The following is a 24,181-nucleotide window of genomic DNA, read 5'->3' on the forward strand; positions in this document are numbered from 1 at the left end:
CACTTTTGCCTGTCACTTACCTCTAGTCATGTGTAATGGAAAAGAGCTACCAGGTGAGGGAAGAGCTGAGAGTAGAGGGAGCAGCTCTCAGAAACAGGGGTGTCTCTGGGGTATATTTGCATGAGCAAAGCTGGGCCATGCTCAGAGACACCTAGTTCACACCACAACAGTCTTTTAAAAAAACAGACACTCCCAGGGAGCAGAGGCAGAGACACCAAGGCAACCCCAACTCTGAACACAGGTTACTACTGCTCCCATGTGTGACTGGTCCAAGCAAAGGACAGGCTGATGGAGCAGAATGGCCAAGAAACCCCCATCAAAACTGCTACCAGACTGAAGTGAGCTTTTATCCCACTGCACTCACTCCAGAGGCAAAGCCCAAGAAACAGTTCCACCAGATGAAAAATTGCATGTACTGAAACCAGGCAGGACAAGGAGCTGGCTCAGTCACCCAAGTGGCTGCTGCCCAAGAGGAACAAGCACACAGAGCAGGAACAACCAACATCACCAAGGGAAAAAGGATGTGAAACATGCAGGAGCTGAACAGCACAGTGACCCTTTTCACTAAGGACAAATGTCCTCTGCTGATGAAGCAAAGTCCCGAGGACTTGCCAGTGCTCCTGGATGCACAGGCATTCCCAAAATTGCCTTCTCCAGTCTTGGACTGTGACTGGGCTGCAGAAGTATAAGTGGATGCAGAACCAAGAAAATACGAAGGTGAGAGATGTCTCACCTCGTAAAGAAACAAATCACAGGAAGCTGTGAAGATAGCCCCAACCACGCACTGCTGGATACGTTTCCAGTTATCTGAATCCTGTCTTAGAGGGAAGAAAGCAGGACAACTCTCAAAACCTCCACTGCTTTGAGAAGACAATGCCCACATCCAGCTGCACACAGGCATTTCTCTGTGTGCTTGGCAATCACCTGATTTTCTAGGACTTGGGAGATGAAGGAGATGAAGGGGTCCACAAGAGACCAGCACTACTCATCCAAAAGAAAATACAAACAAGCATCCGGAGATACACACTGCCCACAGCTCAACATCACCACTGTCTCCTGGTACCCGCACCCACTACCAGCACAGAGGGACACCTGAATGTGTAACAAGCTTCCAAGACAAACACAGTAGGAAGCAAAGAAGAAATACAAAAGTAAGAAACTATATTCGGCTATTGAGAGAACTTTAACCTCTTTTTGTTGTGTTTTGGGTTGGGTTTTCTTTGGTAGACCTCCTGGTGGTATTTACTGCTCACTTGTGGAAACCCTGGTGCACTGTCCACACTCCCTGCTGCTGAAAAGGAAGGCTGTGTTAAAGGAATGGAAGTTAAAACCTGCTCTGAGCTCCAGAGTTAATGATTCCGCCCCAATTTCTCTGCTACTGCAAAGGGGCTGTTGCTCCCAGCAACCAGGCAAATGCAACACCTCTGTGCCTGACCAGGAGGCTGGAGGAAAATGGGAATGTTCCTGCAGCTGACACACAGTGCTGTGACAACAGATGCAACTCAGGTCTTTGCTTTCCCAAGAGCTTTTTGGGTGGCCCCACCAAACTTTTGATAATTCTACAAGACTGACCTCTCACAAAGAGGCTAAGAGACTTAATTCTTTAATGATGCTGAAGTATTCAGACATCTGGAGAAAAATATTATTCAATTAGTGTCCTGCCAAGGGAAAACCTCTCTTACCTAATCTTAGCTGCATCTTTATTAGTGCCTGCATGCTGCGTGGTAACACAAGGAAGTGTCTACTGCAGGGCACAGGCAGCAGGCAGCAGCAATTGTGAGAACCTTAACTCAGCATTTCCTGACAGGAGTGATTAAAATCTCAAACTCAGTGTAATATTAACACTTTCTCAAGAGACTGACAGCCCGTTTGCCCTGTTTACTTTACCAATTCACAGTCTGCACAGCAAGCTGCAGATGGTACTATCAGATTTAAGATGAATGTAGACCCACGGCAAATGAAACCAGTGGCAGAGAAGAACCGGCAGAGACTCAGTCCTTCAGCTCACCTTGCACTGCCCAGCTGTTTTAAAAAACAACACAACTGCTCACTGGTTCAGCATCCTTCTTGCATTTCTTAGTCGACTGCACACAAGTGACCAGATACTGTCAGGTAAGGGGTCAGCCTGGCCCTCCTGCCCTGCACACCTAGAAAACACACAACGTACAGCGAGACCACAGAGAACAGCCGTTCACACAACGAAACCCCAAAAGGCTGCAGGCAAAACAGACAAACCCTGAGCACCAAACAGCCAGGCTGCAACCCAAACACTTCCCGGCTTACTCTGAAACTGTCCCATGCCCTCTGTGCCAACAGTGCCAAATTCATTCACAGGGGAAGGGGCCAAACGGAGATTTACACCCCTCGGTGCAGACAGGTGGTATGTTCTTTCAGTTCTGCATCTTCCTAGAAAATAAGATGTAGCAAGCTGTGAAAAAAGCAGCTATGCCAAGCCTGCACCTAAACACACAGTGCAAGGCAAACTGCCAGCCCTGCACTCCACCTTCCCTTGTCCCAGCAATGGCTGCAGCACGAGCTGCCCTTCTGCACACTTGGCATCCCACATTACTAACTCCAGTCTGTGGGCTCCTAACCCTGAAATAAAGCAATGCTTGTGCCTTTGTATAGGGCTGCATAAGGAGAAATAAAGTCAGAAATGAGAAGAGACGTGTAAGCATGTGCTGACGGGAACATCACGCACATCAGCAGGTCCTGGGAGAGTAATTGTGCAGCATCTCCCTGCCAAGTGTGTCACGTCACAGGACTGGCACCTCACCACCTGCGCAATGAACAAAGCGACTACCGAGGGCAGAAAACATCCCAATTCAATTTCTCATCACCTGTAAAACAGCCAGCATCCTCACAGTCATCTTTGGCTGGGTTTGAAGGAACAGCTTCCATCTGAAGGGTACAAGCAGCCTCTCTCCCACACTTCTGCCCAGTACACATTCAGAGCTGTTAGGGTCTATACTTGCAATGTTTTATCTGCTTCTGGAATCTGAACTGTAAAGTCCCCTTCTCTGGCCCAGAAACAGCTGCCATAAGACTGATGCCTGCAGAGCTACCTGCAGAGCACAGCTGTCAGGGTAAACAAAACAACACAGTTTTCCTCAGCCTTTTAAAGGGCTAAAGCTGGCAAGGAAGGGACCGACGACAGATTTAGACTCATTTCCCCAAAATGACACACAGGCGCTGGCACACATCCCCTGGGAGCAGAGCTGTTCCCTTCCGCCCGGCCGGGGATGTGGGGCAGAGGTGCTGCCAGGATGAGGGCTGCTGCCTGCCCCGGCCAGGCAGGGCCCTTCCGAGGCCAAACAGTGCCACACAGTGGCAGCTCACGGCTGCTCGGCTCCAAAACACAAGGATGCTGCGAGGAGGAGGCTAAGAAGGAAGGAGTCCAGAGCTTCCACAAGAGCTGTTTATCTTTATCCAGCCCCAAAGCTTCACAGCTCAGGAGCTCTGGCAGCCACACAGATTTAAGGTTTCCTTTCCACGCGGTTATTTTTGGTGACGTGGCCACGCCACAGCCCCAAAAGCAGTTGTGTCAACTCGGGTGCTGCCCCACAGCAGGCACAGGCAGCCTGAGTGTAAATACCTTGGCTGCCAAAACCATCAGTGCCCAAACCCAGGCCCTCAGCTCCCCCTGCCCTTTGTCATTATATTTCTGATCGTGTTGCCTCTCCATGATCAGAAAGCTCGTGCTTTGCACAAACCAGTGTTTCAAACAGAGGGAGAAATCAAGACTAATGGTAACAATCACACAAATCTGTAAAGACATTGCCAGTGACCTGCACTTGAAAGCACAGCCCCCCTTGGCTGCATTACAAACAAGACATCAGTGCCCCCCACTTCACTAGCTGCTACACTACCTGAGAGCACTGGAAAAGAGAAACCCTCAGTGCCTCAAACACACTCACAGCATCTCATGTCAAAGCACCTTCATCAATGATTGATGGAAAGGCTAAAGCTTGGCATGTTCCTTTCAATGATGCTGAGGAAGCAAAGGTCTCCAGAAGAGAAGCTGAGGAGAGGGAAAACAACCAAGGGCAGGAACATCTGAAAAATGCTGCAGCAATGTGCCAAAGCTTATCTTTCAAAGCTCCAAGACTTCACTTCAGTTCCACCCAGCTGAAGTCAGAAACTTGTTATAAAAGCACAATCGTATCTGAGAAGCTCTGGGCCCCGCAGGGTGCAGGGAAGGTCTTCCCAGTTCTCCTAAACTCACATCCTTAACAGCCATTTTAGGACAGGCAGCCCAGAGCTCCCTGGCACATTCCCTTGCAAGTCTCATGTGCCAGAGCAGTGCAAGGATTCCTGGAGGATGAGCTCCCAACCACCACTGCCTTCGCCCACATTCCTGGGCCTGACAGAGTTCACTTGGGCTCCTCCTGCAAGGTACAGCTGGACAGGCTCACAGGAGACACCGTTAGACAATTATAATTTTAATTCTTGCAAAAGGAAGGCGCTGGTCTGGCCTCTCACCCGAGCAAGTAATGCAAATATAACACCTACAGTGGAAATTGAAACCATGGTTTTCACATTCCCAGTGCAAGCCTCCAATCACCTGGCACTGGGACAAGTGACCCACTTCCAGAACAAGCCTCAGAACTTCCAGGGTCACTGTTAACCCTGGTCTCCAGCACCTGACCTCATTTCCCACCAGGAACCTCACCCAAGTTAGAGCCCTCAGCAGAGGCATTTTACAGCATCTTCTGTTTGTGCCTCTCCTGTTCCACATCAGCCACGCCAGCACACGCTGCCAAGAAATGGATGGTAACAACATGCCTTAAACACGAGAGGCACGAGGTCACCAGCTCCTCAGCCTGACCCAGGCACAGCTCCCATAGGGAAAGCCAAAACACTGGAAAATTTAGCAACAGGAAAGCAAAACAGATCCAGTGTCATTCCGCTGCATTCCAAACACATGACACCAAAGCCAACCGCCGCCTCCTGCAGTACTCACGTCGCTGGGGCTGAGGTTCCCAAGACCATTGTCCTGCTCGGAATCCCTGCCGGACTCGTGGCCCTGGGAGGAGCGGGGGTGGGAGGGATGGATCCAGATCTCCAGCCGCGTGGCATCATCTCCAACTTGTCGAAACGTAGACTTCTTGCCCTTCCCCCGGCGGCTGGGGCTCACATCCAGCACCTGGTGTTTCCTCTGCTCCATCTGCTCAGACTGGGAACACAGGACAGATTCAGATCACCCAGGGATCAAAGTTCAGGGAAAGTATACATTTATATGGATAAATCAGCCCTTCTCCCTGCTTCAGAACCTCGGTAACTCACAAGTCCAGAATTTGGTTCTGACTCTACAGGACTGTGCAGGTGAGAGGTTTTCAACTCCAACTGTCCTGGGACAAGAAAAGTTGTGTCCAGTCCCAGGTGTGCGGCAGCCAATGTACTGTATTTGGGGTGACTCCCTGGGGCACAAAGGGACTGCAGCCTCTCTTGCCCACTCCCACAGGTGTAGGGCACCTGTGGAATAAGGCAATTATCCTGCTGCACACCAAGGCCATGCTGCAAACTACAGCAACCTACAACCCTTGCTGAGCTTGGCTAAATTACAGTTTGTGACCCAGAAATAAGAGATTCAGCTGCCCAAACAACCCCAAAGAACCTGAGAGAGGCAGAAGAACTTCATCATTCTGAAGGCTGCCTCTCTCACCTGACTCTCAACATGGAATTTCTTAAAAGTAGGTAATGAGTGACTCCGAGTCCAAAAGACACCATCACTCTCCTCTTTCCATGCTCTCCAGCAGAGAACAGTTAGTACTGGCAAGTGCAGCATCCCACAGCCCAGCTCCAAGACTCACCTTGCGTTTTGTCTCCTCAAACAGACTCATGAGGCTCTCCTTGGCTGTGAGGATGGGGTTGCTGGCAGCCAGGCTACGCATGTAATAGTAGACAGCATCCAGCTTCCTCCTCTGCAAAAACATAACCAGGCTCAGACCTGCCACTCATTCTTGGATACTCAGAGCTAGGCTCCCATGTGCTTCTCCCTCCCTGCCCCTCAACACAGCACAAAGGTCTTTGATGTGTCAGAAACGTTCTTCCCAGCCATGAAGGAAATGTGCTTCTGAACCCTGTAGTTCTGAACTGCTCTGCTTTAAACCAGCATCTCCAAGTGTTGTGAATGGGGAGATCCCTGCCAGCTTCTGTCCCAGCACAATGCTTCCATTATCTGCTGTCAGATCTGCTTTTGAAGTTTTCCTGCATGGCTGGAGTAGCCAGCACAACTGGAACCCAAGGAAGTCATGTGTAGGTGTTGCTTAGACCAGTGCCCACAGGCTCAGTGAAGGCATGGCAAACCAAACCAGCACCCTGACAGACAGCTTTGAGCACAAAAATCTCATGCAAAAAGTGGGTTGTGTTTAAAGTTTAAAACATTTGCATTCTCAACAGCCCACAGAACAGTTCCTAAAATGCCTGAGGGAGTAGTGTGTATTTGACAAAGCTGCCTGAAGCCACAGCAGCTGGAATCCACACAGTCCATCCGCCACCAGCTTTTTTCTTTTAAAAAACCCCAAACATCTGAGCACTGCCCTAAACAATGCCTTTCTCCACCAGATGGAATCTCACAGCCATCCCAGAGGCTCTCCCTATGCCTGCACACCCTTGCATGATGGGATTCTTACCGTGTAGATGGCCAGAAGTGCCAGCTGGTTGTACGGGCGGCCGTTTTTGGGAGCAATTTGCTGAGCCTTCAGGTACCAGCTGCAGAAGGGAAGTGCCAGAGAGAAAGGGTTACTGAAAGGACATCAGGCTGCCTCCCTTGCTGTTCAGTGTGGGCAGTCCTGTAGGGAACAGGCCCTTTCCACAAGTGCCCTCTGCCTGCAGGAGAGTGCACCGGCAGCAAGCTGTGCCCGGCCTGGAGAGGGATGGGGCACAGGACAAGAAGGGGCAGATCCAGCTGCAGAAGGAAACACCTTTGGCTCAGCCCAAAGATGAATGTTTAGCCAGACCATCAAGCATTTGCCCTGTACAGCCCACAGGCTGTTCAGGGAATGCTTCTCTCTCAGCCTCTTTTAGCTCCATGACAGCTGGGACCAAACCCTCCACGCTCCTTAGCTGGTTCCCCTTACTTTTAAGACATTTAATCATCCCAAGAGAAGAGGACCCGTTCAGTGGCAGTCCATTCATCCCTTCATTCTTCTATTTTCCCTCTCCAGCTTATACCATGCCACAGGGATCCATTAACACTGTTCAGACACACCATGAATCCTCTGTGTTCCCCCCAGCCTCCCTATCAGCACAGTCCACAATGTCTGCAGACTGCATAACGAGCAGCTTTCCTTGCACTGTTCTCCAAACCTCCACTTCAGGGCTCCATCCCACATGCTGGGTACACTTGCTCCCTGTCCCCTCGGTCTTTGCTCCAGAAAAAAACCACCAGTGACAGGAAGCAATAAGTGCCAGAACATATGGATGCTTATGGGATCCTCTCCCGCATGAAAAGTCACCAGAAAATACAATGGCCACTCTGCCAGCCTCAGCAGCCTAAACCCTCCCTGCTGCAGGATCAGCACAGGACAACTTCCACACCAGATGGAGGATGACTGGGTCTGGTGGCTTTCTCTCTGGAACAGCAAAACAATCTCAGCTACAACTTTCAGCTTCACAGGACTGCGATACAATAGAGGAGTGGAAAGACTTTAAAAAGGAAAGACTTCTTTGGCTACAGGCAAGTTCAAGGATGAAATGAGACCCATCCCTCATAGCCAGAGGCAGAGCTGTGCTCCGTGCTGCTGTGAAGAACATGGTACCCCTGTTCCTACCTGCGTGCCTTGCCGTAGTTCGCCGTGTCGTTCGCTTGTTCTCTGTACCGGCAAATGTCCCCTTGGCAAATCATGCACCTCTGGGCACTGATCAGGGCGTACTTCACCTGCAAAGGAGCACTCTCGTGGGACCTGCACCGCCCTGGCTCACCTGCACACCCAGCGAGCACACAGGGACTGTGCAGAGCCAAGAGGAGGTCAGTGACACACCGAAGGTCTCACGAAAGGGCAGCAGAATGAAATCACAGAGCTCCATGGCACTGGTTCAGCATTCGCAGGGGCAAGTCAATCCCTAAACACCTCCTCTCTTACAAGAACGTCCCACCTCTCTCCAGAAGGGAGTTGTTCAGTCCATGACTAATTTGAGGCCAGCTGTTAGATAAACACATCGCTCTGGGAATGGAACAGGACTAAAATACCCTTTCCCAGCTGTCCCTCGCACCTGCACTCACAGCTCAGGGCAACACGGCAGGGAGGCAGCGCAACTGCCAGCTTTCCTTGTTCATTATTCTGGATTCCAGACTAAATAAGAGATGTTCAATACCCAAGGAAAAATCAGGGTGCCCTTGGACACTTCTTTCCCTTTATTAACCCTGGTCACAGAGCTGGTACAAAACAAGTTCTTTGCAAAGGAAGATAAAAAATGTTAATGCACCAGAGTTGGTTCAACAAGTTCTCCAGCAGCTGAGAAAGACTCCCTGCAAACAAACTGACTCTGTCTGGAGTACAGCTGCCTGTCTCTCGGCAAGGGCAGCACACTGAGTTCAGCATCTTGCAGAAGATCACCAGGATGAGAAGTTCCAGGTGGAAGCCAACCTACCATTTTCCGGAGAGGCTTACTGCGGATGGCCATCCCATCCATGTAGTCCTCTAGCTTGAACTGGTAGGACACCTGCAGCTTTTGGAGTAGGCCATCAAAAAAAGAAGAGCCCTGCAAAACACACATATACTTGTATGTTATAATCTTGCTGATGACAAGCATAAAATCACCATACCATCCCTGCCACGTGCAAGAAAGGAGGTCCCTCTCCTGAGGCTGTTTCTCTTCAGAACACAAGAAGGACGTTGGGGGATCTCCAGCCTCAGAGATTTTCAAGACTGAGCTAAGCAAAATCAAGACTGACCTGGTCTACTGTTTGCTGAGTCCTGCTTTGAGCAGGAGGTTGGACTAAAGGCCTCCTACTGTCCCCCTTCCCACTACTCTAATTTTATAAAACACATCCTCTTGGGGCTGTCAACCTACCTAGTAGAAAGAATAAACTGAGCTGCAGTTTAACAGAATGACTTTTAGGCAAATTTGATAAAGATGGCACAAACATCTGCAGGAATGCTTCTGTTTATTTACACTTCAGGGTATTTGTTTCATTTTAGTTTAAATCAATTTCTAATTAACACAAAGCACACCAGAACAAGCCCAATTTAAATTACAATAAATATTCACCTGGACATGCACCTGCCACACCTAACCATAACTTGTCTGAGCATTCTCCTTGGACAAGGATGACCTAAGGCACATGGAGGTATAAAGAGGATCAAGAAGACTAGTTGCCCCATTACACCATCCCATTCTAAACACCAGTCAATCCCACCCAAAGTTTTAGTGGAATCTGAGGATGTTTCTCCCCTCTTACCTCATCCAGAAGCAGGAGCAGCTTGTTCCGAATTTCTTGGGCATTCACCCCCTGAGGGTCCTTGAGGAGCTGCCGGAATTTCTCGATCACCTGGTAAAATGCATTCTTCCACAGCAACTGGTCCACGTTCTGGGTATCGGAGAACTCGATATCCATCAGGATGCACCGCTCGTAGAGCTGCAGCATCTCCACCCTGCAGCAAAACACAACCAGTTGTCAATGCAACAGCAACTGCCCAGGCTCCAGCTGCCAGGAAACATGTGCTGAACCACCTGCTGCTCACATCCAGCAGGCATGAGCTGTCAGCAGCACTATGGCAAATCATCGCTTCCACACCCATCCCAAAGGGAGACGGGAGCTGCTGCACTCCAACACCCTTTCTGCTCCAAGGGGGCAAGTCTGAAAGCACCATCTCCCTTGTACATATGAATCAGAATGGATCAGGCTTAGGAAAGAGCAAGGAGCTTTGCTATAGTCCTGCTACTGGAAACAGCAAGGCATAAGTGTCTCCTGATACCAACACAGTGGACACACGTGCTGCCAGGCTCTGCTCCTTCTGAGCACAAAGTCTGGGCCAGGGACAAACACACAAAGAACCAGGGGGTAACAGAGGTCTTGCCATTCAAATGATCCCCACCTCTCTCCCTTCCATCCAACCGAAACACAGATCCCACTTCCTCAAAAATGGACAAGTTGGAAACATCACATCCAAAGGAAATAAAGCCTCAGAGTCCCAGAAATCTCACTACCTACAGCCCTGCCTAGATGTTGGAGCAGAATTCCTCCCCCAAATTTAATAAAATAGTTGCAGGCTAGAAACAACTCTGCAACATGTGGGACAAGTTTATGGTGAAGGAGATCCTCAGCATATCCTGCCTTGGCAACCTTATTCCTTATAATGCTTTGAGTCCTACAGCAAACAGTACGACGACAGCGAAGGTGGCAAAGCCAGAGTGAAGCCAGATGGCAAAGCCTGGAAGAGCCTGACAGGGTAAGAGAAGGATGCTTGGCAGGTTCCTGTTGAAAGCACAGAGTGAGGTTCTGCTACCCAACCCCATGCAGTCCCCAAACCCTGCACACATACACCTGGACAGCACAAACACCAAGAGAACTGGACGTTTCTGCAGCTGGATGTTGGATAAGAACCCACACACAGCTCCACAACAGGCTGGCAGCACATACTCAGACACAGGCAGGGGACAAGGGACACTGCCAGCAGGGACAGGGCCAACCATGCTGATGCTCCCAGGGCAGGGTGGGCTTCCACAGGCCACAGCAGTGCTGCACAGTGTTTTCTCTCCCTCTGGACAACAAAAACAGCTCCAGGTGACCTCAGCACCTTGAGGAAGACCTGAAACCTCCAGTGCTGCTTCAAGCACAGACAAATCCCACCTTGTGGTCTACAGTGCAAGTCGTCAAACCACAGAACAAGCCCTGAAATGAGTTCATCTGCTAGATCTGCTGCCAGTCAGCTCTGAAAATAAGTTTCCAGAGAAGCCCTGGAGACACAGAGGTCACAAGCAAACGTGAAAGATGCCAAGTAGAAACTTGCTACAGCCATGTTAACTACCCTCTAGAGCACCAGTGTCACTTCTCTCTCACTAGCCTGGTATCACCAGGCTACTCCCACTGGAGCATCAGTGTTGAGAGGCATCAAGAGCAAAACTACACAGCATTTGAAAGGCACTGCCATTGTCATACACCACCAGAAACCCACAAAATGTTTCCTGAGCACACCCTGAAGCCCACAACATGATCCTGACAGCGGATAACCAAGGACAGGTGAGAAAGCAGAAGTCTGACAGCAAACACCGAGAGCACTTGAGAGCACTGAAACTGAGAGATCAGCTCCAGCAAGAAAAAGAAGAACCCAAAATCTGCAGCAGGTGCTTGTCCTGCTCCTCTGTATCTCTGCAACACTGGAAAGGCATCCACCAAGCAGAATAAGCCATGGCTTAGTTCCCAGCTCAGGTAAATGACATCCTCACCCACAGTTTCCTACGCCCACACACCACTGGCACACAAACAGACCCAGCACATCAAAAACCAGCAATCCTCTGTCCCATCTCCCAGTCTCTGAGACAGACCCCCAGTATACCACATCCCCAAGGAGACAGCATTCCCTGCTATTCCACCCTGGAAAGCACTCGGTCTCACACCCCTTCTCGAGCACAAACCTCAGCTGGGCCATCTTCTCCAGCCCCTCGGGGCTGATGCGGTCTCTGGAAAGGAGGTTGCTGAGCTGCTGCTCCTGGTTCCCAGCCTCACGCAGGAGTTTGCTGAGCTCCTGCTGCTGCATGTTCCTCATCTGCTGCTCCATCTCGGGGCTCAGAGCAGTGGGGGGCAGTGGGCCACACAGGTACTGCCCCGCCTGGCCGGGGTACCCAGGGTAATAGGCTCCTGGGTACACGCCGTTGGTTGGACCCATGGGATACTGCAGGGAATACCCGCCATATGGATACTGGGGGCCTTGGCTGGAGGCCCGAGGGTAATAGTAGGGGTTGTCAGAGTTTTGGAATTTATAGTAGGAGGACTGGGCCTGCCGGGCTTCCCCCCAGGAGGTGGGGCTCACTTCATCGTCCGTGTCTAGGAAGTGGAGCTGGGCAGTCTGGCTCTTCAGGGCGGGTTTTTGGTCCGGGTTGTTTGGGTCCCACAGCCTGCGAGCGGTGCCGCCTCGGCCCCGGCTCCGAGAGCCTTTGCTGCCAGCCCCGCCGAGCAGGAGCCTGGGCCCGGGGTGACTGGCTTCGGGGGCACCCGTGGTGCTGGCAGAGAGGTCCGTGTTGGCAGGCAGGAATAGAATCCCACGGCCCCTCCCTTGGGGCTCCCTGCTCTGGCTCCTTGGCTCCAAAGTCTCTGAGTCTTTGCAACTAGCAAATGCCTTCAGGGACTTTTTTTTATCTGTATCTGCCAGACTGACATCCCTGTTCATGGTCCTGCTGTCAAATGTGACTCGAAAGGGTCCCTTCGCTTCCCTGCCGTTGCTGCTCCATTCACTCTCACTCCTGGAACCTCGACTCTGCTCCGAATGCTTCTTCCTGTCCGAATTCCTGCTGGAGACGTATGCTTCTGCCTCATCGAACCTGTCATCGTCCAAGGAGTCAGTGGAGGACACAGAGAGCTGCTTCCTAGGACGTGTTCTTTCCCTGGCACGCTCCTGCCGCCTCTCCACCCCATCCACGAGCAGGGCTCCGTCTATGCTGTTGCTGCTTCCAGCTGAGCTCGTGCTGCAGGTGCGGTACCGGCTCCGGCGCTTGTCCGTGCGGGAATATCGCTTGGTAGAGCCCAGTTTCCCCTGCATCCCCTCATCGCCCCTCCTCGTCCTGTCGCTTCGCTCTGCTCGTCTTCCTTTTTCTCCCCTTGAGGTTTTCACTCCTTCCCCTGCCTGGCTCCCCTCTCTATCCTCCTTGCTTGGTTTAATTTTCCTGTTATTGTCTTTTCCAGTGCCTTTCTCAGTCTCTTCATCCCTCTCGAGTTTCAGCTGCTCCATCTTGCCGGTGGCTTCCTCGGCTGCCGACCGCAGGGACGGTTCTTTAGCAGCCGAATGCAGGCGCTTCCCAGGCTGGTAGATCTGCTGGTCCGGTTTCTTGGTTCTCCTGGGGGTCTTGGAACACCACTCATCCACAGTGGGCTGCTTGGACAAGCTCTCCTGGCTCTGCAGGCCACTTTTGGTCTCTGTCTCTTCCCTTTCCTGAGAAGGGCCGTTCTGCCTGGAGCCGTTGCTTTTGCCGAAATCCTCCACGGCTGGAGCCCCTGCTCTCACAGAGTCCCCAGCACTCTCCTCCTTGCCCTCCTCAGCTCTACTCCTCTCCTTCTCTGATGCCTCATGTTTTAATGGCACCAGTTTGCTCCTCAATCTGGAGAGGCCAGGCTTGTAAATCTCCTGGTCTGGGCGCCTGTTGTCCTTGCGGTGTCTCGGCTCCTTCACCTCCTTCATGTTTTCTGGGGGAAAACAGACAGAAGAAAGTTATTCCCATCACAAACGAGCCAGGCACCAAAGAATACTATGACAAATATTCTAGGAGAAATATTAAGTAAGGCAAAGAGCCTACCACCCTCAGGGCAGGTCTAAGAGAACTGAGCTGAAAACCTGTGTAAAGGTTTACAGGAAATCACAGAGTAAGAGCAGAAAGTGAGAAACTCTAACAAAGTCGACCAAATCCTTGGCCTGATTCATTTACAAAACACATCCTGCAATAGGTTTTTCCTCAAAGCACCGACAAGGGACAGATAAAGACAACACAAGACGTGAGCACGTGTAAGCAAGGAGTAAAGATTTATCATAAAGGTTCAGCAGCAGCTGGTGTAGGGGCCGCCGTCCCCAGCAGCCCCCGCTCTGCCAACCGACCGCTTGAGCTAAAGATGCGTTTCCCCTCTTGGTTACATCCCGGTAACGTTTCTCTCCTCCTCCCTCAACCGTATTTACACAAAAACTCGTTAGGGAGCCCAGCCCGGAGCGCGCACGGTTAAACGATCCCCCGAAGCCGGGCTGTTCCCCGCTGCAGTCCCTCAACTTTCCCCGCTACCAGTAACTCGCAGCGGGACCTCCGCCGGTACCGGAGGATCGGCCCCAGGGGTCCCCGTCGGGCCGGGACCGACTGGCAAAGCCCCTCGCGGACCCAGCGCGCCGGCCGCTGAGCGCTCCCACCCGGGACACCCCCGCGTCCGCCCCGACCCCAACCCCAACCGCAGCGAGGGACCGGTGAGGAGGGGAGGGGAAGGCCGGCCGCGGCTCTCAGGTGCCCCCCAGGCGCCGCTCACCTCTGCCGCCGCCGGCGGCGCGGGCCTGCGCCGCCACCATGTCCCGCAGCTCGGCGGCCGAGACGCGGACGCGCTCCAGCCCCTCCGCCATCTTGGCTGCGCCGGGGCGGGCGGGCGCGGGACGGCGGCCGCGCAGGGACAAACCGCCGCCGCCGCGGCCACGCGCAGGCGCGTGCACACGCACATGGCCGCGGTCGAGGCCGCGGGGCCGCGCGCGGGGCTGGCAGAGGTGCGGGCGGCGGAGCGGCGGCTGCGGAGCCGCGTCCACCGCACCCCCCTGCTCACCTGCGCCGGGCTGGAGCGCATGGCAGGCCGGAGGCTGCTCTTCAAGTGCGAGCTGTTCCAGAGGACCGGTTCCTTCAAGGTGCGCAGCGCTGCAAGTCCCCCGGGGGCGAAGGTCGCTTCTTGCGCTGGGGAACTCGCCGTGCGCCGGTACCCACCTGCCCTCCAAGCAGATGTGGCTCCTGACATCCTGCACGGGCCTGAAGTGCTGCCCAGGGCAGAGGGAAGGCTGCAAAGAGGAGATTCCCCACCTGCCCGCTCAGCCCAGCACACCAGCTCCGGGGGCAGCGACACAGACCCTGTGCTCCCTTTCCAGATCCGCGGCGCCCTGAACGCCGTGAGGAGCCTCGTGGAGGAAAGCGAGCGCACAGGAGGGGAGCTGCCCCGCGCCGTCGTGACACACAGCAGTGGGAATCACGGGCAGGCGCTCGCCTGTGCTGCCCAGGCAGAAGGTAACGCGCAGCCCGCGACCTCCAGCCCCAGCGCTGTGTAGCCGGGCAGAGGGTCCAGCGTAAATGCAGAAGCAGCCTCCCTGGGAGAGGAGATCCCACTTCCTGAACGTGTGCAGGAGCTAGCATAGGCAAGGCAGGGCCTGCTCCTGCAGTGCTTAGTGGGTGCTTGGGGCTTTTTGGCTGTTGGATTTGCCTCCTTTCATCACACAGGGATCCCTGCCTACATCGTGGTGCCCCGGACAGCCCCGCAGTGTAAGCAAGCTGCCATCCGTGCCTACGGTGCCACGTTGGTGCCATGTGAGCCCAGCGACGAGGTAAGGCACAGGGGAGACCAGCCAGGGACATGGCACAGCCTGAGAGGTGACCCATCTGTGCTTTCCCTTAGTCCAGAGCAGAAACAGCAGCCCGTGTAGTGCAGGAGACAGGAGGAGTCATGGTGCACCCCAACCAGGAGCCAGCAGTGATCGCAGGTCAAGGCACAATAGGCCTGGAGGTGCTGGAGCAGGTGAGAGAAATACAGAGCCCAGCCCTGGGCTCTGCTCCTCCTAGACAGGGGCACAAGCAAAAAGGGGGACACGACATGCCAGAAACACTCACACTTCCTTTGTGCACAGGCACCTGAAGTAAATGCAGTGGTGGTTCCTGTCGGAGGTGGAGGAATGGTTGCAGGAATAGCAGTTGCCATCAAGGTAGGCAACAACTCATTTGGGCAGCAGTGGCTGCACCTCCTTCTGGGAAGGGCAGGGCTCCCAAGGCAGGCAGCAGCTTTAAACTTTGGAGAGACCCTGCTATGAAAATGAGTGGGTGCCTGGGGTCCCTGCCCAGTCCTGCACGCACCGGGACAGCAGACAGTCAAATACCAGTGTCAACCAAGTGGCTCCTCCTTCTCTCTCCAGGCTTTGAGACCAGATGTGAAGGTGTTTGCTGCTGAGCCAAGCAACGTGGATGACTGTTACCAGTCCAAGGTAAGAGGGGAGCTGACCCCCAACCTCCACCCACGGGATACCATCGCAGATGCGGTTAAAACCAGCATCGGACCAAACACGTGGCCCATCATCAGGGATTTGGTTGATGATGTCCTGACAGTCTCAGAGGAAGAAATCAAGGTAAAGGCTCCCAGTTCCCTTCTCACAGTAGCTGCCAGCAGGCACGCTGCCTCCATTCCCACTCTGCCTCTCTGCTCCTACCCTAACACACTCCCAGGACAGCACAGGCCCCTGCCCACCACCACAGCTGTCTGACACCTACTCTGTCTCCAGCTGGAAAGGGCTCTCCCTTCCCAGGGCTCTGCAGGGATGTGCTCACGCAGTGCCCTCCCAGCCCTGGAGCAGCCTGTCCCGGCTGCTGGGCTGACAGCTGCTGCTCTGGCCCCACAGCGAGCCACACAGCTGGTGTGGGAAAGGATGAAGCTGCTGATTGAGCCAACAGCAGGCGTAGGACTGGCGGCCGTGCTCTCAGAGAAGTTCCAGGCAGTCCCCCAGGACGTGGAGAATGTTTGCATCGTGCTGTGCGGGGGAAACGTGGACCTGAGATCCCTGACCTGGCTCACAGACCTCTCTGGGAAAGCAGAATGAGCACAGAGCAGTGTCTCAAGCAGTGGAATCCTCACTCTGAATTTGTGGCTTGCGCGCTACTAAAAACAGATGAACGACCCTGAACATTTGGTAATTTTTGTGGAGGGATAAGGGAAGCTGGCACTGATCTCTGAGGGGGGCCTGGAAACAAAGGACTGCCTGTTCCCCTCTTCCCAGCTGCCCTGTTCTGGGACAGGCCTCCAGAGACCTGCACTCAGTCACCCTCCCCAGCTGCTACTCAGCTTTTCTTTCTCAGCATCACAGGAACTGGCAGCAAATTTCTGTCCTTTGTACAGCAAAATCCCTGTACACACCATGTACAGGGCATGAGGGAAAGAAACAACCCCTCTGGGACAAGGGGTTCGGCAGACAAGGGGTGCACACAGCCTCCTGGCCACCACCAAGACAAAGGCACTTAAATATTTTTGACATTTTCCATTAAAATAAATAGCTATAGCTGGTACCTGAGCAGCAGCTGGCGAGACAGCTGCCCCTGTTACAGACCCCAGCAGTAACACGTCCAAGGCATCGGTGCTGTCCTCACTGTGCACAGGCAAGAACAGCATCCAGGGAGCCAAGGCACAAACTCCAGCTATGCTGGAGACTCATTCCATTTCTACCTCCTGCTCTGGCAGTGCACTCTCACTCCTCACCCACGGCACAGGGTCCGGAACATGGGGGTCATAAGTCCATTTAGGAAAAACACGCTTGTAGAGGTTCAGCAGCACCGTGTCCTGGGACTTGAGCTGTCCATCAAAGTGGCACTTCATGTGGCCATGGGTCCCTAGGCAGAGAGCAGAAGAGGCCATTAGCAGTCTCTCCTGCCCAGGAGAACCACACCATCCCAAAACACAGAGATAAATACAGGATCAAACCTACCTAATGGCTCCTTGATGTGTCCCCTACGTCCCCACTTTGTCCTCAGCTCCACAGGCTTAAACCACATCACATCCTCTGGAGATCAAACATGACAGGCAGGTGAGGAACAGGCTGGGCTGCACCAACACAACTGCTTCCACAGGAGCAGGGGTTCTACCTCCACATCCCCTCTTCCCACCACAGAGACAAGCCATACCTCTGTTAAAGAACATGTACCGCACAACAGCCATCTTGGTGAAGATCTTGAAGGGGTGGCCACTGAGCACCAGCCGCTTGATGACGATCCTGTCGGGGTCCACGGAGAGCAGAGAGCCCGTGGCAATGAGGTCGTGCATTCCTGCAAGGCAGAGCCACCACTGCACTGGGGCAGGTGCCTCCATCACTGCCTCCCCCACCACAACCCCCTTCCCCAAAGGGTTCCAGGCCCAGAGCAACCCCACAGCAGGGACAGATAAATGTGATAATGGGGATGGAGACTGGGCTTATCTTCTCAAACAGCAGGAAAGGGACAGCTTTTTCAAGTCATACTTTCTGGAGAGATGCACTTGTAAGCAGGGGATGGGAACAGTCTGCTAACGTTTGTTTCCCAGACAGCACACCCTCAGCATTTATCAACTTACCGTTGTTTCTCTGTTTAAAAAGCAGCACTGAGGCAGGAGGGAAAGTGATGGGAGCATAAACAGTCACCACCAGGGCAGCATCCGGGCGCAGGAAACGCTCCAGCTTGTGCTTATCAGCTAGGACAGAACAGCAATGATCAAGCTGACAGCAGTCCTCAGAGCTCTGGGAAACTCCACTGAGCCCATTCTTACCCAGGAAACCAGGCTCTGCACCTTAGAAAAAGAGGTGACAAACACCCCTCCATTGCTGGCACAGAGCATCTGGGAAAAAAAGGTGCTCCTCTGAACTACCAGTTCACTGTGTGGAGTCTGCCACCACCTTGCCTGGACCAGTGAGCCACCTGGCCCAAGCCCTTCCACTCCCCACAACTTAGTGCCTGCCCTGGAAGCCTCAGAGCCTAAGAGTGAGTCTTCACAAGAATCCTTCAGCCAGGTTCAGACACCATGGCTAAGACATCACTGGCTTCCTGCCCCAGAATCCCCAGCCCCACCTCCTGGTGCACCTGTGCCCAGCCCACCAGTCCCTCACAAACCTGAGGTGTGCTGGGAGAACAGGGGGGATGCTCGGAAGCGTCTGAACCCACAGTGGAAGATCAGCTCCTCCTTGGCTCTCACTGGCTCGGTGTTGCTTGGATGCCGATGCACCAGGAAATTCAACACAGACATCTGCAAGAGGCAGCACAGTGAGGGACTCATGGCAGGGCTGGCAGGCAATGGTGCACAGCAGAAAGCAGCAGGACATTGCAGCAGACATGAATGTCTTTGAGAATGGCTTCCTGAAGCATCACTGGTCCCCAGTGCCAAGCTCAGACACTCTATCCTAAACCCACCGGGCAGCTTCCGCCTGCTCTGACCAAAGGGAATTCTCTACTTTGAAACATGAGCAATGCAGGGAGATTTCAGCCCAGGCCTCCTCCAACCCAAGGGAATCCCAAGGAGCTGCACACCTACAAGCTATCAGCAGGGCCATACAGTCACCTTTTGTTCGTGGGGGAGCAGGGAGAACAGGACTAGGGGTTTCCCTTCCTTGAAGCTCTCCATCACCGAGACAGGGACATTGCAGACATGAAGTGTAATGTACCAGCCCACCTGCCAACAGAGGATAAGTTGTGAATATTTTTGTCAACAAAAAAAAGTGGCAGAAATAAGATGTGCCTGAGTTAGGGAGGGAATTCAGGAGAACATCATCATCTGAACTTAGGGCTGCATGCTATGAACACCTCCCTGATTAAGTCATTCCTGTTAGGAGCAAAGAAACACAGTAGGGAAAGAGATCAGCAAAAGAGAGTTACCAAGGCTCCTTCAGTCTCCTCTTTCTCTATTTGACGGAAGAGGTGCTTTCTGGTTCGGGAGAAGTCCTGGAACTGGAAAATCCTGGCATAATCCCTTGGAAGGTTCTCTTTGGGGTCCCATGGGGAAGTCCGGAAGCTTTTCAACCCCCTGTACTTCTGGAACCTAGAGAATAAATAGGAAAGACAAACCTTCACCAATGGAGGCGTGTGGCCAGCACCTCCTGTGGGGCACAGGGACTCACACCTTCAGAGACAGCAAAGCAAACACTAACCCTCAGGAAAGATCTTAGTGCAGAGAGAGCTAAAAACAGCAGCCAACTCCCTAAAGAATCTGCCCTTGCATCAGGGCCACTCTCTTCCCACTTCCAGCTGAGGACCTGGCTCTCCCTGCTGCAGGGAGCTACCCAGGCCCACCTGCTGTCCCCAACTAGTGCCTGCCCTGGAAGCCTCAGAGCCTAAGAGTGAGTCTTCACAAGAGTCCTTCAGCCAGGTTCAGACACCACGGCTAAGACATCATAGGCTTCCTCACCAAACTAGACAGAAAGATACCTTTCAGCTCCTCTGGAAAGCATCCCAGTTGTTACCTGACTCTGGCAGGTACATCACGTGGTGTATCCACCTCATCTGGAAACATTTCATCCATTCTCTGCTGTTTGTATCTCTCCAGCATCTGTTCATCTTCCTCCATCTTCTCATCGTACTGGTCGTCCCGCAAGCACTCGGAAACGGTCATGGTCTCACTCTCCTCCTCTCCAGGCTCCTCCTCACTGCTTTCCCCCTCCTGACACAGGGCAGCACAGAGCCCGTGAGCACAGAGCTGTCCATGCAGCACTGAAACCCTGTGTGTGCTCACACTGTGTGATTTGTGACCCCAAAAAGACCCCAGCCCCTCAGTTTGGTGTCTAACAGGCCAAAGATGTACCATGATACACATGAGAGATTTAACCGTGGAAATCCAGGCAAGTCCTGGCTCTGTGTCGTGCCCTTGCATGGAGCAAGCTGGAAGGACAGGACTGTCCTAGAATATGCAATAATGTCCTGGAGATCACCTGTACTATCAGCTCTTGGATGTACCTGGGAAACTGCCTCTTCCATCAGATCATCATCGATGTCATCATCTTCATCATCATCTTTCTCACTGCCTTCTTCTCCATCATCCACAATCCAGGCAGCCTGGTACTTGGATGTGCCTTTAGGGACCTTCACAACCCTCCTGTTTGCCTTCAGAGAATCTGTAGGATTCCCACCAGTGGTTAACACAGGAACAATTCTCCTTCCCCTCAGCAACATTTGCATTAGGACAGGCAAGATAAGACCTACACTACAACTGCTACTTCCCAACACAGAATTTGTCAGGACAGCCAAAATGTAACCCTGTTAACTTCCCAGGCAAACCACACAGCCTGCTGGTCAGGTGATGGAACTAGGAATGGAAGCCCTGGACTTCCAAATAGGATGTTTCTTCAGAGCCATCCTGGTGACAGAGGTTTCTGACAACCCTCTTAACAGCAACAAGGAAAAGATACAGAACTATTGCTGCTACACACCCTCTGCTTCTTGCAGTTCTTCTTCAGTAGGCCACGTCTGCTCCCCTTCCATTGGATCGGGAACCACTTCTGACTGCAAAGACTCCTGCTTGCTTGGATCTGCCTTCATCAGGATCTTAACATCCTCCTCCATCTCATCAGTATCATTTACAGGGTCCTCCTGAAGAGCAAGAGCAGAGTTCCCAACTCTGAACACACCTAATTAAAGCTCTGCAATCCATCTCAAGTAAACTCCTTTCAGAATCACATTCATTATGTCGTGCCATAACGTTCATTACATGCAGCAGGCAAGGAACCTCAGCCCTGCAGCACAACACAGTACAACTCCCTTTCCCCTCCCCTTGCCCACATACACCCAGTTGTATTTTCCTCATGGAAGTTTAGAAACCTCATGTTCTACATGACTGGCAAACAGGACTGGCAGAGCCCTTGTCCCCACACCCACCTGTATCTCCATGTCCTGACTCCTCTTCTGTCCTTTAACCACTCGGGGGTTCAAAGAGAGGGGGTCAGGGGGAGCATCCACCTGGCTGACCTGGAAGTCTCCATGCCCCACAATGTGCACCAGGCTGTTCACATCAAGGGTCTGTCCCCGGACAAAGCCAGACACCTTCAGGGTCCCAACCAGGTCGCTCTCCTGACCAGGGACAAACTCAGCAGCGTAGGCGAGCAGGTGAGGGCGCCGGTCCCGGAACGCGAGGTGCCGCTGCTTCTGGGTGCTGAGGTGCCTCAGCAGCAGCGAGGATTCCTGCTCCGTGTTCAGGGGGAACAGCTTGGCCTCGGGAAAGCGCTTCTCAGTGGCTTTGGCAAGCTTCTTCCTGGCATCTATCCGCTTCTTAGGGGGCAAGTCGGTGCCCCCTGGGACAGCAAGAGCTGCCGAGCAGAGAACAGAGCTCAGGATCAGATTGTAAACCTTCTTATGCCCCTTTTACCAAATAAAGATAAACACTCAGGTATCAGCAACCCAAATAACCAGATCTGCACCCCAAGGTGCAATGGCAGTTTTGCTCTTTTCAGTGGTGCTCAGTGACGGGACAAGAAGCAATGGCTATAAACTAAAAACACAAGAACTTCCACCTCAGCTTCTTTCCATGGAGGGTGGCAGAGCACTGGAACACGCTGCCCAGGGAGAGCGTGGAGTCTCTCTGTCTGGAGACATTCCAAACCCACCTGGATGCATTTTTTGTGTCACCTGCTCTAGGTGACCCTCCCTTGACAGGGGGGTTCCCTTCCAACCCTATGTGATTCACACATTCAAAAGAACATCTGAGACAGAAAACCTGTCTTCAGAAATAAGATTCTGAGGTTAAATGAGACCCTTGAGATAAGGGCACAAGAACTGAATTTAGCAAGAAAGTGCCTCAATCCCTTAGGTCTGCACACTTTCATAACCATCACAGTCCTGACACCACCACACACCCAGAGGCCTCAACCCACAACACCCTTTTATCTCCAGTACTCCCCCACCATGGAGTAACACAAAAAGGCACCACAAGCACGGCATTCACCCAACTGATCTGTGCTCAGAAACAGATCAAGGATCTGTGATAGCCTATTAACAGGTGAAGTTTTTAATTACTGCAACGGCAAATCCCCATCAAGTACCTCCACACACATCCCCCCCAAACCCCTCAACACTGCTGGCTCACTCACCATAACTGGGGAGCCCCTGTGCAAAGAGGCAGGACAGGCAGTGCTCCCCTGCACTGTCCCAGCCATCCACAGGGTCCAGGATGAACAGGAGGGAGTCAGCAACCTTGGCAAGGTCTAAGACAGCGTGAAGGTCCCCTGCACACAGAACACCTCCTTTACTGGGGCTGCCAGGGGTGTGGAGCCAAGAGCCCGACCCACAGCTGCGCTTCCTCACCTGCCTGTGCTGTGACAAAGCGCCAGCGCTGCTTGAATCGGGGGCAGAGGAGGGCAAAGCCACCAGCTCTCCCCTCATCCGCACGGACCACGGCCGAGTCCTGGCTCTGCAGCAGCCGGAGGGTGTCTTGGGCTGCAGCCCTGCTGTGCAGCTGCACGACAACCACGAGGTGCGGGGGCCCATCCCTGCTGCCCAGGCTCCGCTTCTCAGCCAGCACCTGCGGGCACCACTACAGAGCGTCAGTCCCGGCCCACAGCCCAGCTCCTGTCCTGCCTCCACGGATCAAGAACAGATTCCACACCTCCACCCGAACCTGCTTGCCCCAAATAGAACTGGCTCAGGCACCCACTCCTTTCTCTGGCACAGCTCCTCATCTCCCCGCAAATGCCCAAACCGGCTCAGTTCCATCACCCACATCGAGACCCGCACCGGCCCCACTCCAACCCCCTCCGGCAAACACCCGAACCGACCCGCTCCCCGCTCCACCCACAGTCCCGCAACCAGCCCCGCCCGCCCGGTCCCCCCGGGGGCCCCTCACCGCCTCCTTGCGCTGCCGGCGGAGCTGCAGCGCCTGGTGCCGCCGGTCTACCCTGCTGAGGTCGCGGAGCCGCCGGCGGGGCTGGGCCTTGACGGGGACGCGGCCTGCGGGGGGGAAGAGAGAACGGTCAGGCGGGCCGGGGGCCGGCGGGGAGCTCGTCCCGCGGGGACGGAGAGCTCACCTCCGGCGCGGCGCTGCGAGGAGCCGCTGTGCTTGCCGCCCTTGTGCGCCTTGTTCTGCTGCTTCAGCGGCCCGGGCCGGTGCGCGCCCGCCGCCATCACCATCACCACGCGGCCGCGCGTCACTTCCGGCGCGCCGGGAGCGCCGCAGCGACCACGTGGAGGTGAGAGGGAGGGACGGGGGAGAGAGAGGGGAGGGACTCCCGGGATAGACACCCTCCCACCCCCCGGGACAGACGGATTCCCCGGGAGAGGGCACGGGGCGAGCCCCAGGAAGGAGAGGTGATAGTGGAAATAGAAACTTCACTCACAGTACCCCGGAATGCCCAAATAAGGAACAATGTAATCTTAGAATAAGCCCTCGAGAGTTAGATAGATGAGGGAGGTAACTCGAACAAACCGGACGTAAACTAAGCTCTGTGTGCCCAGATAAAACAAAGAACAAAAGTTACAGCTTTTAGGGGTGAAGCACAATGACGCTACGCCTGCGCCAGCGGTGAGGTCAAGACGACGAAGACCCGGAAGGACCAAAGGACTTTCCAAAAGGGGAGTGACTATGTAAAGAAAGCTAATGAATATGTATTAAGTAAAGGAGAATACCTAATGAACATGTAAACAGTATGTGTAATAAAAAGCCCTGTCTGCGTCACTTGGCACGCTCGGATTAGAGGAGCTATCCTCCGAACGTCCAGCATGCTGAATAAAGAGGAATGCCCTTTTTAACATCTACAAATTGGTGTTGAGAAGTTTGTTTCTGCCGCTCTTTGGTATCAGAGGAGGGGAGCAG

At 53.5% G+C, this 24,181-nt stretch overlaps 3 protein-coding genes and 2 non-coding genes across 8 annotated transcripts in view; 1 reads left to right on the forward strand and 4 right to left on the reverse strand.

Moving 5' to 3' along the window:
* Nucleotides 1-14,284, reverse strand: part of SMG6 (SMG6 nonsense mediated mRNA decay factor) — a 108,814-nt gene extending 94,530 nt beyond the window's left edge. For 2 of the 3 annotated variants that reach the window (XM_032707303.1, XM_032707302.1), the window contains exons 1-8: nucleotides 14,165-14,284; nucleotides 11,584-13,345; nucleotides 9,407-9,599; nucleotides 8,596-8,706; nucleotides 7,776-7,882; nucleotides 6,636-6,714; nucleotides 5,814-5,924; nucleotides 4,964-5,176 (exon numbers count right to left, since the gene is read on the reverse strand). In XM_032707303.1, coding sequence (XP_032563194.1) covers nucleotides 4,964-5,176; nucleotides 5,814-5,924; nucleotides 6,636-6,714; nucleotides 7,776-7,882; nucleotides 8,596-8,706; nucleotides 9,407-9,599; nucleotides 11,584-13,345; nucleotides 14,165-14,255 — 2,667 coding nt within the window. In that variant the 5' untranslated portion in view covers nucleotides 14,256-14,284. Of the gene's footprint in view, nucleotides 1-4,963; nucleotides 5,177-5,813; nucleotides 5,925-6,635; nucleotides 6,715-7,775; nucleotides 7,883-8,595; nucleotides 8,707-9,406; nucleotides 9,600-11,583; nucleotides 13,346-13,751; nucleotides 13,774-14,164 lie in introns of those variants that run through there. The other variant, XM_032707304.1, reaches the window with a different exon arrangement.
* Nucleotides 14,007-16,556, forward strand: SRR (serine racemase). 2 transcript variants are annotated; one of them, XM_032707307.1, is made up of 7 exons: nucleotides 14,007-14,105; nucleotides 14,763-14,898; nucleotides 15,109-15,212; nucleotides 15,284-15,403; nucleotides 15,513-15,587; nucleotides 15,795-16,004; nucleotides 16,275-16,556. In XM_032707307.1, exons 4-7 carry the CDS (start codon nucleotides 15,332-15,334, stop codon nucleotides 16,470-16,472), a joined length of 555 nt encoding a protein of 184 aa, XP_032563198.1. In that variant the 5' UTR covers nucleotides 14,007-14,105; nucleotides 14,763-14,898; nucleotides 15,109-15,212; nucleotides 15,284-15,331; the 3' UTR covers nucleotides 16,473-16,556. The 2 variants fall into 2 exon arrangements, with proteins under 2 accessions (XP_032563198.1, XP_032563197.1); XM_032707306.1 differs by lacking the exon at nucleotides 14,007-14,105 and adding an exon at nucleotides 14,171-14,528.
* A 336-nt stretch (nucleotides 16,557-16,892) lies between these two features.
* TSR1 (TSR1 ribosome maturation factor) lies at nucleotides 16,893-23,532 on the reverse strand. Its single transcript, XM_032707305.1, has 15 exons — nucleotides 23,397-23,532; nucleotides 23,216-23,319; nucleotides 22,678-22,894; nucleotides 22,464-22,598; nucleotides 21,256-21,683; nucleotides 20,811-20,970; nucleotides 20,338-20,495; nucleotides 19,848-20,044; nucleotides 19,264-19,426; nucleotides 18,950-19,060; nucleotides 18,505-18,637; nucleotides 17,972-18,088; nucleotides 17,548-17,688; nucleotides 17,352-17,426; nucleotides 16,893-17,256 (listed from the first exon to the last, which is right to left on the reverse strand). Exons 1-15 carry the CDS (start codon nucleotides 23,497-23,499, stop codon nucleotides 17,078-17,080), a joined length of 2,421 nt encoding a protein of 806 aa, XP_032563196.1. The 5' UTR covers nucleotides 23,500-23,532; the 3' UTR covers nucleotides 16,893-17,077.
* On the reverse strand, nucleotides 18,350-18,442 carry LOC116796918. The gene has a single exon (XR_004360531.1). It is a non-coding gene; the product is annotated as a small nucleolar RNA SNORD91 family (small nucleolar RNA).
* LOC116796919 lies at nucleotides 19,699-19,791 on the reverse strand. Its single transcript, XR_004360532.1, has one exon. It is a non-coding gene; the product is annotated as a small nucleolar RNA SNORD91 family (small nucleolar RNA).
* Nucleotides 23,533-24,181: the final 649 nt, after the last annotated feature.

This window comes from Chiroxiphia lanceolata, chromosome 20, assembly GCF_009829145.1.
Source record: "Chiroxiphia lanceolata isolate bChiLan1 chromosome 20, bChiLan1.pri, whole genome shotgun sequence".
Taxonomy (NCBI): Eukaryota; Metazoa; Chordata; class Aves; order Passeriformes; family Pipridae; genus Chiroxiphia; species Chiroxiphia lanceolata.